Here is a 14,817-nt window from a genome sequence, read left to right on the forward strand (position 1 = left end):
AAATACTTCAATCATTTAGTACCTGAAAAGTAACCCAGCTATGAAACCCTGCCATACCGTGTAACTGCTCTTTGCTGAAAATTACACCACACCTTATTAATCCCTTGCGGGGGCAGGGCGGGGGCAGGAAAAAAAAGAAAGAAACCTCCTTTAACTACAGCCTGGAATGACTCGCAGCCAAATAGATGACGCTCAAGCAAGTATGCCTAAGTACAGTACACTTCACAGTTCATCTTGGTATTAGTCATACTTAAAAACCACGTATTTTAAACTAGCATTTAATATGTATGTCCACTACACATCTCCAGATTAATCTTCTCCAACACAAATTTCCCTGAATAGGCATCATGTTTTCCACAGCCTCATGACATTAATCAAACAGCACTCTGTGCACACTCCATACCTCCCAAATACAAGTTAGGTTTGTGAGTCAGCTCCACACACTGTAATACCATTGAAGCAAGACAAGTATGGCACTTTAAAGGCTCACTTAGAAAAAAATCTGACAGTAAATCCACCTAAAATATCATTTTTCCAGATACTAGATATGGTGAAAGCAATATGTGCTGTCCCAGACTGATTTTGCTGAGTATGTTTGAACACTGAACACAGCTTGGAACTGCAGGGTATCAAATATCTGTTTGAATACAAATATTTTTTTCTGTACACTATTCAAACGTACAACAGTTCAACATGACAGTCATAGAAAGCAGCTTACAAACATCACAAAAATATTAAAACAAGTATCACTGATACTGTAGTATGCAGGTTGCATTTACACTCCATAAAAACATAATGAATAGAAAGATTATTGCCCTGAAAGTGATACAACCAATTTATTTCAGTTTTCAGGACGCATTCTCAAAGCTTTAAGCTATTCTTTCTCTCTGTTGATATAGCTTGTCTCTGTTTCATTGCAAGGTTTCAACTTTCAAATGACTAAACTTATGACTGAATGCTGAATACATTGTCCTTACCATTATGTTACAGCACGTTACTTTTAGCAGTAGATTGGTGGTATGACTAAGAGAGCAGAGTTTGTTTTTCCATCCTTATTCTCCAGTATATACTCAAATTCCCTTTCTGAACAGTCGTGCTAGGCAGCTTACACCACTAATATCTGTGAAAAGCAAACACCAAAGCTAAAGGAGCAACAACTATTCAGACTTCTAAAAGCACAACAGTAGCTTCAGAAGCACTTTTTAAATATGCAACTCATTGTGCTTACTGATGTGTTTTGGATAGCTGCAGTCATCCTTTCAGCTTCTTACCTTCTCTAAGTTTATAAATTTAGGAGCAATGCAAACTTACTTCCTTTTGCAAGGGAAGTTTTCAAACTACTAAACCAGTACAACAGAGTTTGAAGGTTTGCAAAAGTTCCTACTGCTTGCTATTGGGATAAACAGACAAGCTGCTGTTGCTTTTCTTTTGGTGATCAACTGAACCATGATTTTCACAGTCGAGTTTCCTTTTCTCCCAAGAAGAGCAGTCAGTTATTCAGGATACGTAATTACTCTGTCAGCTCCTTATTTATTAGAGCAATCTAATTATACTTTTAATACAGACAAATTTTACACTAATTATACTGTTCTGGGCCAAGTAAGCAATGCAATAAAATAAAAGCTATGCTTTACAGGTACCACAAAGCAGAGACCTGACAGAACACCCAGTTATTAAACATGACACCAGCTGTAATTATTTTGTAGTATCACATGTGCTGGGGGAGTCTTCTTCCTGTGACAAGGATCATATAAAATAGCTAAGAAATTTTCAGGTAGTTTCTGCATTAGATGAACCTTTTCTATTTCAGTTGGCAATACCTTTTATTCTAGTAGCACTGACACATCAGGATTTTTCCAGAGGTGACAATACAAACTCACAGGGGAATCCTCAGCCAAATGAAGTGATGTATTCCAGGAATTCCTGGCACTGTAATGCTGCTCTGCTCGGGCCTAGCAGTGGAGCCTAGTACATCCTCAACATTGATGACAATGAGCAATGCTAGGTTGGAAAGGGACGTGTTGTCTAACACATTTCGTAAGAATAAGGGAATTTATTCTAGCAAAAATCAAAATATGCCATGAAAGCTCAAATTCCATAAGACTGACCAGTAGTGATTCATCTTCAAGCCAGAGATTCCTGCAGACACCTTACACAGTATGATTTAAGCTGCACTTAAGGAACTCACAGTTCTCTCCTCTGTTGCTGGCTTCATGCTCCCTTTTGAATATACTACATGAAAAAACTTAAAATTTTTCATAATCCCTTTCCCTTTCAGGGGTGCAAGTGCATTCAGCATCATTTTTTCTTCAGCTAGGGATTGCTTTTCAGGGACATATTTTTTTCTCTTTAAGGCCAAAACACAGAGGGGAAGCATTAGGGGAAATAGGAGCTATGGCCTACACCTTTTTTTCAGGGATTCTGTCCCTGAGACCTTAAAAAAATGCAGGAAAGGGACAAGAAAACATGGGTTCTTCCTTCCTGATAATTCCTTTCTACTTCCCAAAGGCAGTGGCTTTGTCTTCAGCCAGTAAGTGTAAGCAACAGAGAAACCAAAATGTAATCAATACAAAGACTAAAATGATTACTTACTGTCTTTCCAGGTGCTTTTCTTATTCCCTATATCCTCTTCCTAATCATTGCGGGAATGCCCTTGTTCTATATGGAATTAGCACTGGGACAATATAACCGAGAAGGGGCTGCCACTGTGTGGAAAATCTGTCCAATTTTCAAAGGTAAGTGTCCCTCTGCTCACTTCAACAGCACCTTGAGGGTGCCACACACTTGTGCTCACAAACAGCATAAAGGTCTCTCATCTTCCCGCAGACAGCATGGTATTTGGTGACCTTTCCCCAACCCTTGAAGTCAGAAGTCTTTTTGTTATCACAGAGGAAGCACAAAATGGGAAAAGCCACAGAAATCATCTTCAGGGTGATTGCTGGCTGAGTGCAGGAGAGAGCAATGAGCAGGAACAGTTCAGCCCTGTCCTCCCTTTGCCCTGTGTACTGGGAGGAACTGGGCATCTCAAGGCAAGCAGGGGTTTGGCAATGCAAACAGTTGGAAATACCAAATCCCATCCACGTCTGTTCAGCCCTATCTTCCACACTGACCAAGATAACAACTACTCCATTCAGGTCATGGAGCTTTCTCTGCAGAAGTCACCATACCACAGTGGCATCACCTCAGTTCTCCTGCCTAGGAAACGGGAGCAATGATTCTGATGGACTTTGCAAAGTGGTTTTCAAATCTAGCAATCAAAAGAACTTATTAAAACCTGACATTATTATTACTGTTGAGTATTTTCCACTAGAATTAACTCTCCAGCATCACTGAATAAAAGGCTGTGGAGTGTTGCTTGTGCACCGAGTTGCAATCATTCTGCATGGTAAAAACAGCCAAGGTTAGGTGTTTGGATGCCAGTCAGGATGTTTGGCATTGATCAGGGTTAAAGGGATCTCCCTGTGTGAAAGAAGCCATGTGTGTTCAGTACATGAAACAAGTATTTGTTAAGGAGCCTCAAGAATTTTCTTAAGCATTGCTTGTCAGCAAAAGTTGTAAGTTCCCTTGCATCTACACCAGATTGTAACTAAAATTTTATGCAAAAGCCTTTTCAACACAGAGCTACCTGAAATGAAACCAGTCATGCTCAGCTGATCTTAGAACCTTAAAATTCAGGTCATGTTCATCCTGTGACTGACAAAAGCTGAGGAGCTTAACAACAGCAATCCAAACTTGATAGATGTGGTGCTTGGATATAGGTTACACTGAGTAAATGTTAGTCTTCTTACTCAAAATACACTTTCCTTTTCAAGCAGCCTAGTTCCATAGAACAGGAAAAGTGAAGGGTTTTTTTCTTATCAGTGAAACCCAAAACTCACAGCAAAATCAGAGATAAAGCAAAAAATAAATGAGCTAACAAAATATGTGCCTCAAAAATTTAAAATTAATTGATAGAGATTTACCTAACCCTTCTATAATCCCATCATGGGAGACAAAACTCATCTCAGCACCTGGGAACCCGAAGACCCTTGTTCAATCAAAATTTCTGTTGGTATCAGTTAATACCTTTGTATGGCAACAAGGATTTTGGAAACCTAACTGCAAAAATTAGACCTTCAGGATCTCAAAGTGTTTGAGCCAAATACCACTGTGCTCAGAGGTACTCTGTGTGTTGACTTCAGGATTGAAAAGATTATGAGAAAGTAAAATAGAACCTATTTCATGTATAGTCTTGTTGACATTCCAGCTGTGTTTTTAAGCTGACATTTTCAAGGTGGACTAAACATACATTACTGTTGATTTTTAAGGGTTCTTATTACCAGGATATAGAATAGCATAAGTTATTTGATTCTCAAAAAGTAATAAGCATTGAGTTATATTTGCACCTCAGTATAAACTCAGTACTTTTAAAGTTTTGACAAAAACTTCTAATAACATGCAAACTCATTTTCCTGCTAATTCTTTTGAGTTGTTTCTGGGATAACTCAAGTCTCTCAAAGGAAAAGTACACAGTCTACACAAATTTATAACAGCTTCTCTAAATGAACAGCACTATAGTACTAATTTTAGCTATGAATATTATTGCTATGAACTCTAAGGACTCTAATGAGATGCTCTCATAACACATGCAATTAAAAATATACTCTAACCTTTGCAACACAGTCTGTTTGCATCTCTGCTTTTTTTTCCAGGGTCTATTTTAGACTGTGGGTGGTGCAGCATTACTTTTAAGAAAAGCTAGAAACAGGAGAGCAAATTAATTCCTGAATGTTCTTCAGATTTCAAAGAGCCATTTAAGACACATTTGATCCAGTGTTTTTTAACTTTGATATTAAACAACTCCTACTGTCCTCTTGAACTGGGGAAATTTCAGGAACACTTTTTAAAAACAGAAATCATCCAATTTCAGCACAACATATATTATTCATAGTTAGAATTTTAACATTCACCTTCATACTTAGGAATTATCTCTTTGGGTGATTCCCCCCTCCACTTCATTCTATTGATCATAACGTATCACTAGAGTTTGAGTGTTAATGTACTAGAGTCATTTAAGAACCAAGAATTTTAAGACACAGTTTCATCTTTCATGATTTTTCCCCCAGTGTTAGGGATGAGCAAACTGGTCCATGGATTAAAAGCCTCCTGAAGAGCAAAGAGTAACTTTGGTACACGCAGCAGTCTTTGAACTGCCAACTCCTTCGGGGTCAGCATCTGTTCCTCATGCAAATTTTAAACCAAGGATTAATACTCACAGTGTGTGCTACTTCTTTACTGTATGAACAAATATGGAAGCCTAATAATCTCCAACTGCCAGGCCTATCTCCAACAAACTAAACTGAAGAAAATTAGAAGTAAAGGGTTACACATAGGTGCTGTGACAGTACAGTGGTGACAGTCTTTTATAAAATAGCTCTCTACTTGTTACATGCAACACATAGGATTTTAGGGGAGGATTCAGAGAACAATGCTGCACACACAGTTAAGGAGGAATGATTGAAGTCAAGGTAAAGCAAACTTCCTGAACAATTCTAGCAACCAGTTCTTTTCTGCTCCAACATTAGTACCAAAGCTTCCTCTCAAACCATTGGAAAATGTCCATTTTCATGAGGAGAATATACACACTCTGGGGCTCTCTTGCTCAAGGGACTCTAAACACACATCACAATATGCAAAAATACAAAACAAATGTTCAGAGTCAAAAGAGAATGCTTACAATGAGAATTCTGTAACCCTGGGGAGATAATAAAAAGGTTTAAATGTCCACACACAGATTAGCCCCAACTTGATATTCACCAAAAAAACACCTGGAGCCCCTCAGTGGAACAGTGCAGACTGTTTCATGCATGTTTTGGACCCAGTTACATGCTGATGGAAGCCAATCTGGAGAGTAGTAATGGGAAAGAAACAACAGGGATCAGTGTTTGTTCCAGCCTAGTTCAGGGTGGGAACGTGAGGCATCAGGAAACTTCATTTAAGTGTCAGGCTTTACTTTTCCAAGAGAAGTTGCCAAGGTCTCTGACATCATGAAGATGAAGAGAGTTTCACTCCTAACATGGGCTTGCAATCTTCTGCATTGGAAGCAAATCAGCAATAGAGTTGTATAAGGGCAAATTTTGACATTGCGCTGCTTAATTTCTTTTTCTGGCAAACAACTGGATTTGATAAAAACCAGTCATTTTCCAAAATCATTGCTGCAATTTTTTTGTTTTAAGGTCAGTGACACTGTGTCCACATGTCTGTATGTAAATGTCAAAAATTCCTTTTATTGCTGTGAAGGTCTAAAACGAATTTGCAATCATGTCTGGCTGAGTTTAACTACAGTGTCTGCATAACCTGTTGCATGTCAAACGCAATGTGTAATCTAGTTTTCCTTTGTCTTTAGGTGTAGGCTATGCAGTGATACTCATAGCTCTTTACGTGGGTTTCTACTACAACGTTATCATAGCTTGGTCTCTGTATTATCTATTTTCATCATTCACATTTGAGCTCCCTTGGACAAACTGCGACAACAGTTGGAACAGTCCAAACTGTACAGATCCCAAACTCTTCAATGCATCAGTGCTTGGCAATGGTACTAAATACTCAAAGTACAAGCTCACTCCTGCAGCTGAATTTTATGAGTAAGTGTTGACTTGACTTTGCTGTTTATTCAAAATTGTATGTCTAAGAGTGTTTCCACTTGAAGGTAAAATAGTTAACATTCAGCCTGTAGAATAAGCATCAGAAGACTAAGGTTCAAATGGAGTTGTAATGTTGATCTGTAAGTTCTGCAAGCTTTAGTTTGGCTGTACTAATGCAGTATTTGCTACTAAGCAAAATCGAATTGGTCAAGTCTCAAATTTTCTCCGATGCACCACTTTTGCTTGGGCCAACTTTGCCAGAGCAAGGAAACATAGCAATATTCTGACAGAAATGACTGCATGCTGAACTGAGATGTGTTTAAGACTTTAAAATAATCATTTGTTCAACAGGCCTGGCCTATTGCTCTACTTGCAAAATATTTCAGAGCAGACAGCAGATCTGTTTGCTCAACTGCTTCAATAGCTCAATGAAGTGAGATGAAGCACTGAGCAGGAAGAAGGAGCCAGGTTATACAAAGATGGATCATTACTGATTCCTAAGCAAAAGAGTGTTCTGCAATGTGGGCCAAGACAGACAAAGGCACACTCATATCAGTTAGAATCAAAACCAAAAAGGCATATAAATTAACAAGTGAACAATAAAACAAAGATATCAGTCTGTGTATAAATATTTGCATTATGGACCTCTAGGGGAAAATGGGATTTGATTAGGAGAAAAAAAGGAGGATGAGTATCAGCCTAATTGAATCAGCTGTTGAATTAATCTGAATAATCTGTTATTTCTGTGTTGGGAATAGAAGGCTATCAGGGCACACACCTGCTGAGCAGTGAGTCCAACCCTGTAGAAACAAAGGGACACCACTGTTACCATAAATAACCTAGTGTGTGTTATACCATGCCTGGACACAGTAGGGATCTTGATGTCTCTGTCAACAGCTCTGAAACATTTGTGGCCACTGTTTCACACAGACAGCACAGTGAAAGATCAGTAATCATACACAAACTATTGGCAGGGGTTTGGGTAAACTAAATCAGTGCTTTGAAAACAATCAGAGGGTTGAGTTCAAAGGAACTCACTACAATGGCAAATAATGACAATTATGAAATCTACTGCCCTTACAATATATGATGTGTTCACAACACAAATGTCAAGACAGATCATATACAACAAAAGGCAATACATTTAAGTAGGCAAAGAATCTGACTTTGAAGTGAACTATAAGAAATTAACCATTCAGCATCCTAAAACAAAGAACTGCATTATTACAGAACTTTCATTTGAAAGCATTTTATCAAAGGGTTTCTTTAACTTTCTTGCCTTTGTAAAGCAAAATGCAATCCCTATATTCTTGATTTGCCTTTTTATGACCTAAGGAGGTTCTGTGCATCTTCTGTTAAAACATTGTGCCTGAGGGATGATTTTGGCTTTGTAGTGGGTGAGGTTGTGGTAGAATAGATTCACAATGTTAAGATTTAGTTCTACTGATCTGGGAAACAGCTCAGCTTGCGATTGTCTGTACACTGAAACTTGAAACATTATGGTTCTTTCCTCATCATGAAATAGATTCAAGGTGCAGTTTTCAGAAGGTAAGAATAAAAAGGGAATTTGACATTTCATTATGCTTTGATCCCTGAATTTTGGGGCTGTAATTAAGTCCCTGGGCCCTGTACTCATTAGTAGCTAGATTACATTGCAAAAGTGAGAATAACCAGTCAAGTAACACAATCTATAACATCTGCTTCTCCAGCTGTAAAAACAGGGAATCACAAGGGGCATTATGTTCACTTATCCAATATTCGGATTAGCTCATCAAATCCAGCTGTAGAGCTCAGGTGTGGACCCAAACTTGTGCAAAGTTTTAATCAATTCAGATCCAACCTAATATACCAAATTAGAAAACAGCATTTCTTCTCCCACATCAAATAACATAACTCATTCCCATGGTCTTCTTACAACAGGGAGAGCTGAATCTTCTGATTATAAAGTTTCGTGTTTTGTGCAACAGGGTCAGCAAGTGGGAAGTGGTGCAGCTTAAACTTGTTTCTCCAGGTTGTGTGCTTACATCAGCACACACACAAACCTTTGCCCTCCCGTGGGCAGGCTCAGTGGGAAGCAGAGAGATCAGAAACACCAAACGCTGGAGAATGACTGAAAAGAGCTACTTCCAAAACAGGCCACAAGCAGAAAGCTGTTGTGAGTACTCTGAAAAGAAACAGACACTTCTTCTCTTTGAGACATGACTCCTTCACACAAAGCTGGCCTGACCATGAATTTAGAGTCAATTATTTCCTAAAACCCTGTAGTTGCCAGAGCTGTCTGCCTCTACCTTCACCAGCACAGGAATAAACTGTAAGAAGAGGTGGGAGTACTGTGATGTGACAGTTCATCAAATCCTTCAAGAAAGACACCTCAAATTCAATACAAATATGCTGATTGTCACCACTTTCATTGAGTGAGAGAAGAGAAAACTTGCAATCTAGGCCAAATCTTCCAGCTGTCCAGTATTTGACAGGGAGGAAAACAGCAAGAAACCTCTAAGTCTCAGACTTGGAAGAAATCAAAATCCATGCCAAGGCAGTCACAGGAGAACTTTGACAAACATGTTTGGGTTTTGTTTTCAAGCCTCAAGAGTTGGGCAATAAGGTTGAAAGGGTTCTACACTGAGGCTTTTCTAGAGAGTTTCATTTTACTAGGTCTGGTTTCAGTTGTTCAGGCTTAATTCAGGGCAAGGTGCCACTGATGTCACAGGGACAGTTTCTTACAACAGGAAGGAGTGAGACCTCTGCAATACTTCATCATAAATGGTTAAAGTCAATTATAAAGTATTTGTACACTGCACACTTAGAAAAGCAAGCTAAAACTTAATAACAACTGGTGCCTTTCTGCTAGTAACAGCCAAAGAGAAATCCAGTTAGGAATAAAATGGCAATCCCACATTTCTTTGGAGACACACATTACTTTAATTACTTCCCTCTTCAGTGGTTTGGAATTAAACACACAAAATGCAAAGAACCTTCTATCCTTTCAATGTATGTTAAAAAATTCATTATAAACCTTTTCTTGGAAAATGTTCATCACTGCAAAATAAGTCCCTTGTCCGTTCCATATCTCTCCTATTTAAATACTTTATCTGAACACAGGCACATTTTTTCTTTGTTCTCTCCATTCTTGTGCCTGGGAAAAGTTTGTTACCATCTTGCTTTCATTTATGCTGACAATTAAAAAATACCAGTTTGGAGGAACAAAAGCACTATTCTTCTCATGAGGTACTGTGCCTGTAAAAAGTCACGATCTGCTGTAGGAACAAATCCTGGCAAGTTTTTTAGATAAAACAGTGAAATTGTCAACAAACATATTGAGCTACAGCTATTTCCCTCTGATAGTATTTTTTCTCAGGGATTTAATATGTTTTTTCTGTATAAGAAATAAAAGACACTTTCACAGGGAAATTTTTATGCCAGATTCATAAAGGAAATTCACAAGTCTGCCCAGCTGTGAGTAATTGCAAAAACCTACTTAAGAACAAGGAATAAAGACAACATTCGGTCACAGCAGACTACATTTCTCATATTTATAAACATAAATTTATGAGGAGTGTGTCAACCCAGAATGTCCTGAAATAAACCTCACCCTACACAGCAAAGGTAACTTTTATAGACCAACAGGTTTGTGCTTTGGGGTACAAGTCATCACTGGAAATGCCACCCCAGGCAAAGGCTCCACACAGTTCAGTATCATGTCAGATAGAGTGACCAATGCTATGTGCTCTAAAGAAAGATGCAGAAACCAGTCCCCGTAAAACAATTACAAAGCAACCTCTTGCAAAAGAGGAAACACCACTTCAAAAGTCAGCAAAGGCAATTTTGCCTATAAATACTATAGTACTGAGTCAGGCCATAAGAACTAATGAGAGTAGATAGTCCTATATTCCGCTAATCACATCTGGTAAGAAAAGACTCTAAGCTCATGTTAAACATGATCAGCACTTCTCAATGTTCTCACTTTTCTGGACAACAAGCTTCCACTGAATACATCTGAAGCTTAAGGGTTTTCTTCAGGTGATATCCATACTATGTAAACTAATTAGAGAGTTTGTAAGCAATGAGAAATTAAGACCCTCTCTAGACATCTAAGAGCTACTCAAATTTTACATCTTAATTGAAAGGAAATTTGTCAGATGTTTCTGAGAGGTTTGAAGTTGGGCAGTAGTCATCTGTTTACCTTCATAGACATCACACAATCAAAGACTAACAACTATAGCCAAGTTCTGTACCTTCTCCCCTAGGAAATCCCCTCAATGTAAGTAACAAAAAACTCCTCTGATTTCAGTGGGCTTAGAATCTTCTACATAATAAATGCTTTATGTGGAAAATTCATAGCCACATTAGACATTAACTGCATAATGTGTTTAGGTGCATTGTTTGCATGTCCATAGACTGAGACAAACATATTTGCATTGCTGCACATTATGCGTTTACTTTTTGACCATGTTGACTTTTTTGGACTCATATGAGTAACTCAATCTTTTTCTTTTTGATTCAGTGCACAGAAAATTCTGCTACAAGTATTTATGTTCATAAAATAAAAGCAGCTATGCCACAAATATTTACAAGCACTGCTTTGAAATGTACTTTTCAAGTATGTTCACATCTTCACATTTGTTGACCATTTACTTATATAAAGAGAAGAGAAATTAAATATTAGCACAGTCAAGCCACATAATGGTGTACACATGTTTTTAGGCTTTGGATGGCTTTATGGAAATGATTTCTAAACCACAACATGCTCCCATGTAGCAAGTCCGGAAGGCTGGATGAAGGAGTAGTTTGACAACTGAAATTTGCAGGGATTTTTTTTTGAGAGATATTACAAATATCAGGAGATGCACATTGTGCAATTGACTTGCTTTGTGTTGACTTGCAGGAGCAATTCTAACTGCTTATCTTCACATGCAGAATCCTACATAGTTTGGCAGCAGTACCAATATTTACAATCATTACAGTAGCTGAGGTCAGTGCTGCAGCACATCCTCTGTGTTATCTTGCATTTGACATCCAGACAAGCAGAATCAGAGCCTTTCCCTGTGGAGTGTCTCCACCTGCACATATTGCTCCAGGCAAAGCCATTAAAGGTGTCACACACAACTAAACATCCATCTCTCTGTATTCACCTGTTTCTCATCAAATCTTTCCTACAACATAGTAGTGACATAGTATTACCACTAGTGTTTTATGTGGTGCTCCTTATAGGGGAAGTGTTTGCCTATCCAAACCTATCACATGGAAGCATCCATGAAAAGATTACAAACTAACCTCATTTTGTGGGTGGCCCAGCATTGCAAGAAATGTCAAACCTCAAAGTGAGCATATTTGTTTAAATGTGTCAGCAGTCCACAGTTCGTGGTGCATGAGCCTATTGCTATGGCTGATGTTCTAGCAACTTGGTGTCTTTCCATGCAGCTCTTCTGAAATCAGTAAACTTTGGAGAGTCCTGAATGTGCACAATAACAGCAGAGGTCAGAATTGTTAAATTAATGGGAGAATTAAGATGGTTAAAGATTTCATTGAGTTGAGATAAGCATTCTCAGGTTTATTGTGATTCAAAAAGAAATATCACTTTATTCCGTGCAAATGATAATTATATGCCAGGCAACCAGGGTGCCACTGGCAAATTATCTTAAGGTAATTCCCAAAATCTAGCTCACAGTCCACTACACAGCTCCATTCTCCAACACAAGAGGGAGCTGAAATATCTTGAGAAACACAAAAATCCAGACAACCAAGGTGTTGGCAAAACACAGTTCAGTATCCAGAGCTGGAGTATGTGTAGCTGAACCCAAGCTCATTGCTGCAGAGTCCCTGGCACACCCCTGCAGAGTGCCCAGGGTAGGGGTGAGCTACACAGGGCACATGCCTTGCCCTAACCCCAGAATTACAGTGAGGAGACACTGGTGTCCAACCTGCATGGAGCCACCTTGGAACTACAGGCTTTGTGCCACGAGCTCTACCCCACGCAGTTGTGTGGACACAAACTGCCATGGAAACAGTACAGCTGAATTTAAGCAGTGCTGTACCTGAAGTAGAAATACCTAGACCCTGGCAAACCCTGCAAAAAGAACTCTATACACCTGCTTGGTGCAGATAGCCTAACCTTCCACAAGTAAAAGGATCATCTGCATTTCAGACTCTGAAGAAAACTGGCAGCAATGATGACTGATCTGTGGTTGCCCAAATATGTAACACAGGAGAAGAATGTAGGAGAGTCTTCTAATTGAGCACAATTATCACGGCCTTCTAAATTGAGTATATAATTTCATTTCTACAGACTTCACATTGTATACATTGACAGTCCTTTTAGCATCTTGAATTTACAATTTGCATTAAATTTTAAATCATAAAAACCTAGTCTAACTACCAGGATAGGGAATATAGCTTAGAAGATCAGGACCATATCTATTTATATCATATCCAATTTGCTGATACTTGGTTTATGAAAGCTGTTTGAGTTTCATCTCATAAATACAACTACTAACTCTTAGAAATACTTAGAGGCTCTTAGAAGTACTTACTATTGTTAACTAACAAATACATTTGTTAGTTAACATATTCATTTGCTGACCTGTGATGATATTTTTGAAATCTGAACGGATCTGATAAAGCACATCTAAAAATTTAGGTGAATGACATATTTGATCACATCAAATTTAGGCAAATAACTTTTGTCTTTAATAAAAAGAGAAAGCATGAGCCTATAGGGCCGCATAATTATATTTGTACTGAAAACTAAAATTATAATTGATTTGGGATTGGAAAGATGAGGCCAAGTCCAAGATCTTAAACTTGATCTGTCCAGGGATGAATAATACAAAAAGCTCCTTAGAAACTACCAATCTGACAAAAACATCTCAGAGAATTCTACACCTCAAAGTCTTACCTTCTGGTTTTTGCCTATAGATTAAATATTTTGGAGTGGACAAGACACAGAATAATGGCAAATGTAATTTACACTCCTTTATATGGAATGTAGCATTAGCATAAACCAAGCTCCTTTTTGCACAAATCCTTGATTTCTAGTGCATGTTGTTTGATTCTTGGTGCTGTACTAAATATTTCCAGAGCTCTGATTAGAATACCAAAAAGCTTATACAATTTATTAGCTTCTCTTATATTTTGCTCAGCACAATATAATAGATCCCTGTTCTACTTTCTGTCAGCTCCATCTGTTAATGTTTACTCTCAGACTTTTTCCCCCATAACACTCTCTTCTCATTTTTTTCACTTATTTCCCATCTACTTTCATTCTTTTCTCAATTACAACAATCTGCAAGCAAAATATTAATTCTAGTTGTCTTCCTACTAATGATTTTTCCTTTTGGTTTGACTCAGAGTTCTAAATTTTGAGAGTATATTTTATTAGCAGAATTGGACAAACATCTCTCTTCTTATGAAGAAAAATTGCTTTCAGAAACTTTTACTTAAGACATTCTCAGTAGCTTTGGACATAATTTGAAGAAGTTGACAGAGAACAGAGGCTGATACCAGTTGGTGCTGTACTTCCTCTGGTTCCATGGCTTGGGGGTTTAAGAGCCATTTTGTCTGTCTTGTACATATCTTCATAGCATTTGGATTTGGGACGATCCTGCAAATAGTGTAGGCAACCTCAGTTCAGGAATGGGTGTTAGCCATATTGCATTATTTTACTATAATATCAAAAGGCTGAAAATTCAGGCATTTTGACCTCAGAGCTTCCTGAATGGGGAATCTTGCATTATCTCTTACTTCACATTTTCCTCTTTGTGGCCAGTATAAGGGAAGTGACTGAGTATAATGAGACCATAGAGGCATTGTGGGAGATGCACAATACATAACTTCCCTAGAAAGTCACTTCACTGAAAGAGGGGAAATTTAGGTTAGATATTAGGAAAAGTTTTTTACTGTGAGGGTGGTGAGATACTGGCACAGGTTACCCAGGGAGGTAGTAGATGCCCCAACCAGTGTTCAAACCAGTAGATGCCCCAACCAGTAGATGCCCCAACCCAGTGTTCAAAGCCAGGTTGGATGAAGCCTTGAGCATCCTGGTCTAGTGGGGAGATGTCCCTTCCCATGGCAGGGGCTTGGGACTAGATGATCTCTAAGGTCCATTCCAACCTCTAAAATTCTATGATTCACTAAACAGCTTTCACTAACTGCTAGTGATGCCAGTAGGGCAACCACTACTGCAGTGCAGCATCCA

General features: G+C 38.4%; 1 protein-coding gene across 1 annotated transcript in view; it reads left to right on the forward strand.

The window, feature by feature from the left end:
* The first annotated feature begins 2,608 nt into the window (after positions 1-2,608).
* Positions 2,609-14,817, forward strand: part of SLC6A2 (solute carrier family 6 (neurotransmitter transporter), member 2) — a 33,375-nt gene continuing 21,166 nt past the window's right edge. Inside the window, exons 1-2 of the mRNA XM_009083592.1 lie at positions 2,609-2,735; positions 6,386-6,623. Of these exons, the coding sequence (XP_009081840.1) occupies positions 2,648-2,735; positions 6,386-6,623 (326 nt within the window). The 5' untranslated portion in view covers positions 2,609-2,647. The remainder of the gene's footprint in view (positions 2,736-6,385; positions 6,624-14,817) is intronic.

The sequence above is a fragment of the Acanthisitta chloris genome, unplaced genomic scaffold (assembly GCF_000695815.1).
Source record: "Acanthisitta chloris isolate BGI_N310 unplaced genomic scaffold, ASM69581v1 scaffold20991, whole genome shotgun sequence".
Lineage (NCBI taxonomy): Eukaryota > Metazoa > Chordata > Aves > Passeriformes > Acanthisittidae > Acanthisitta > Acanthisitta chloris.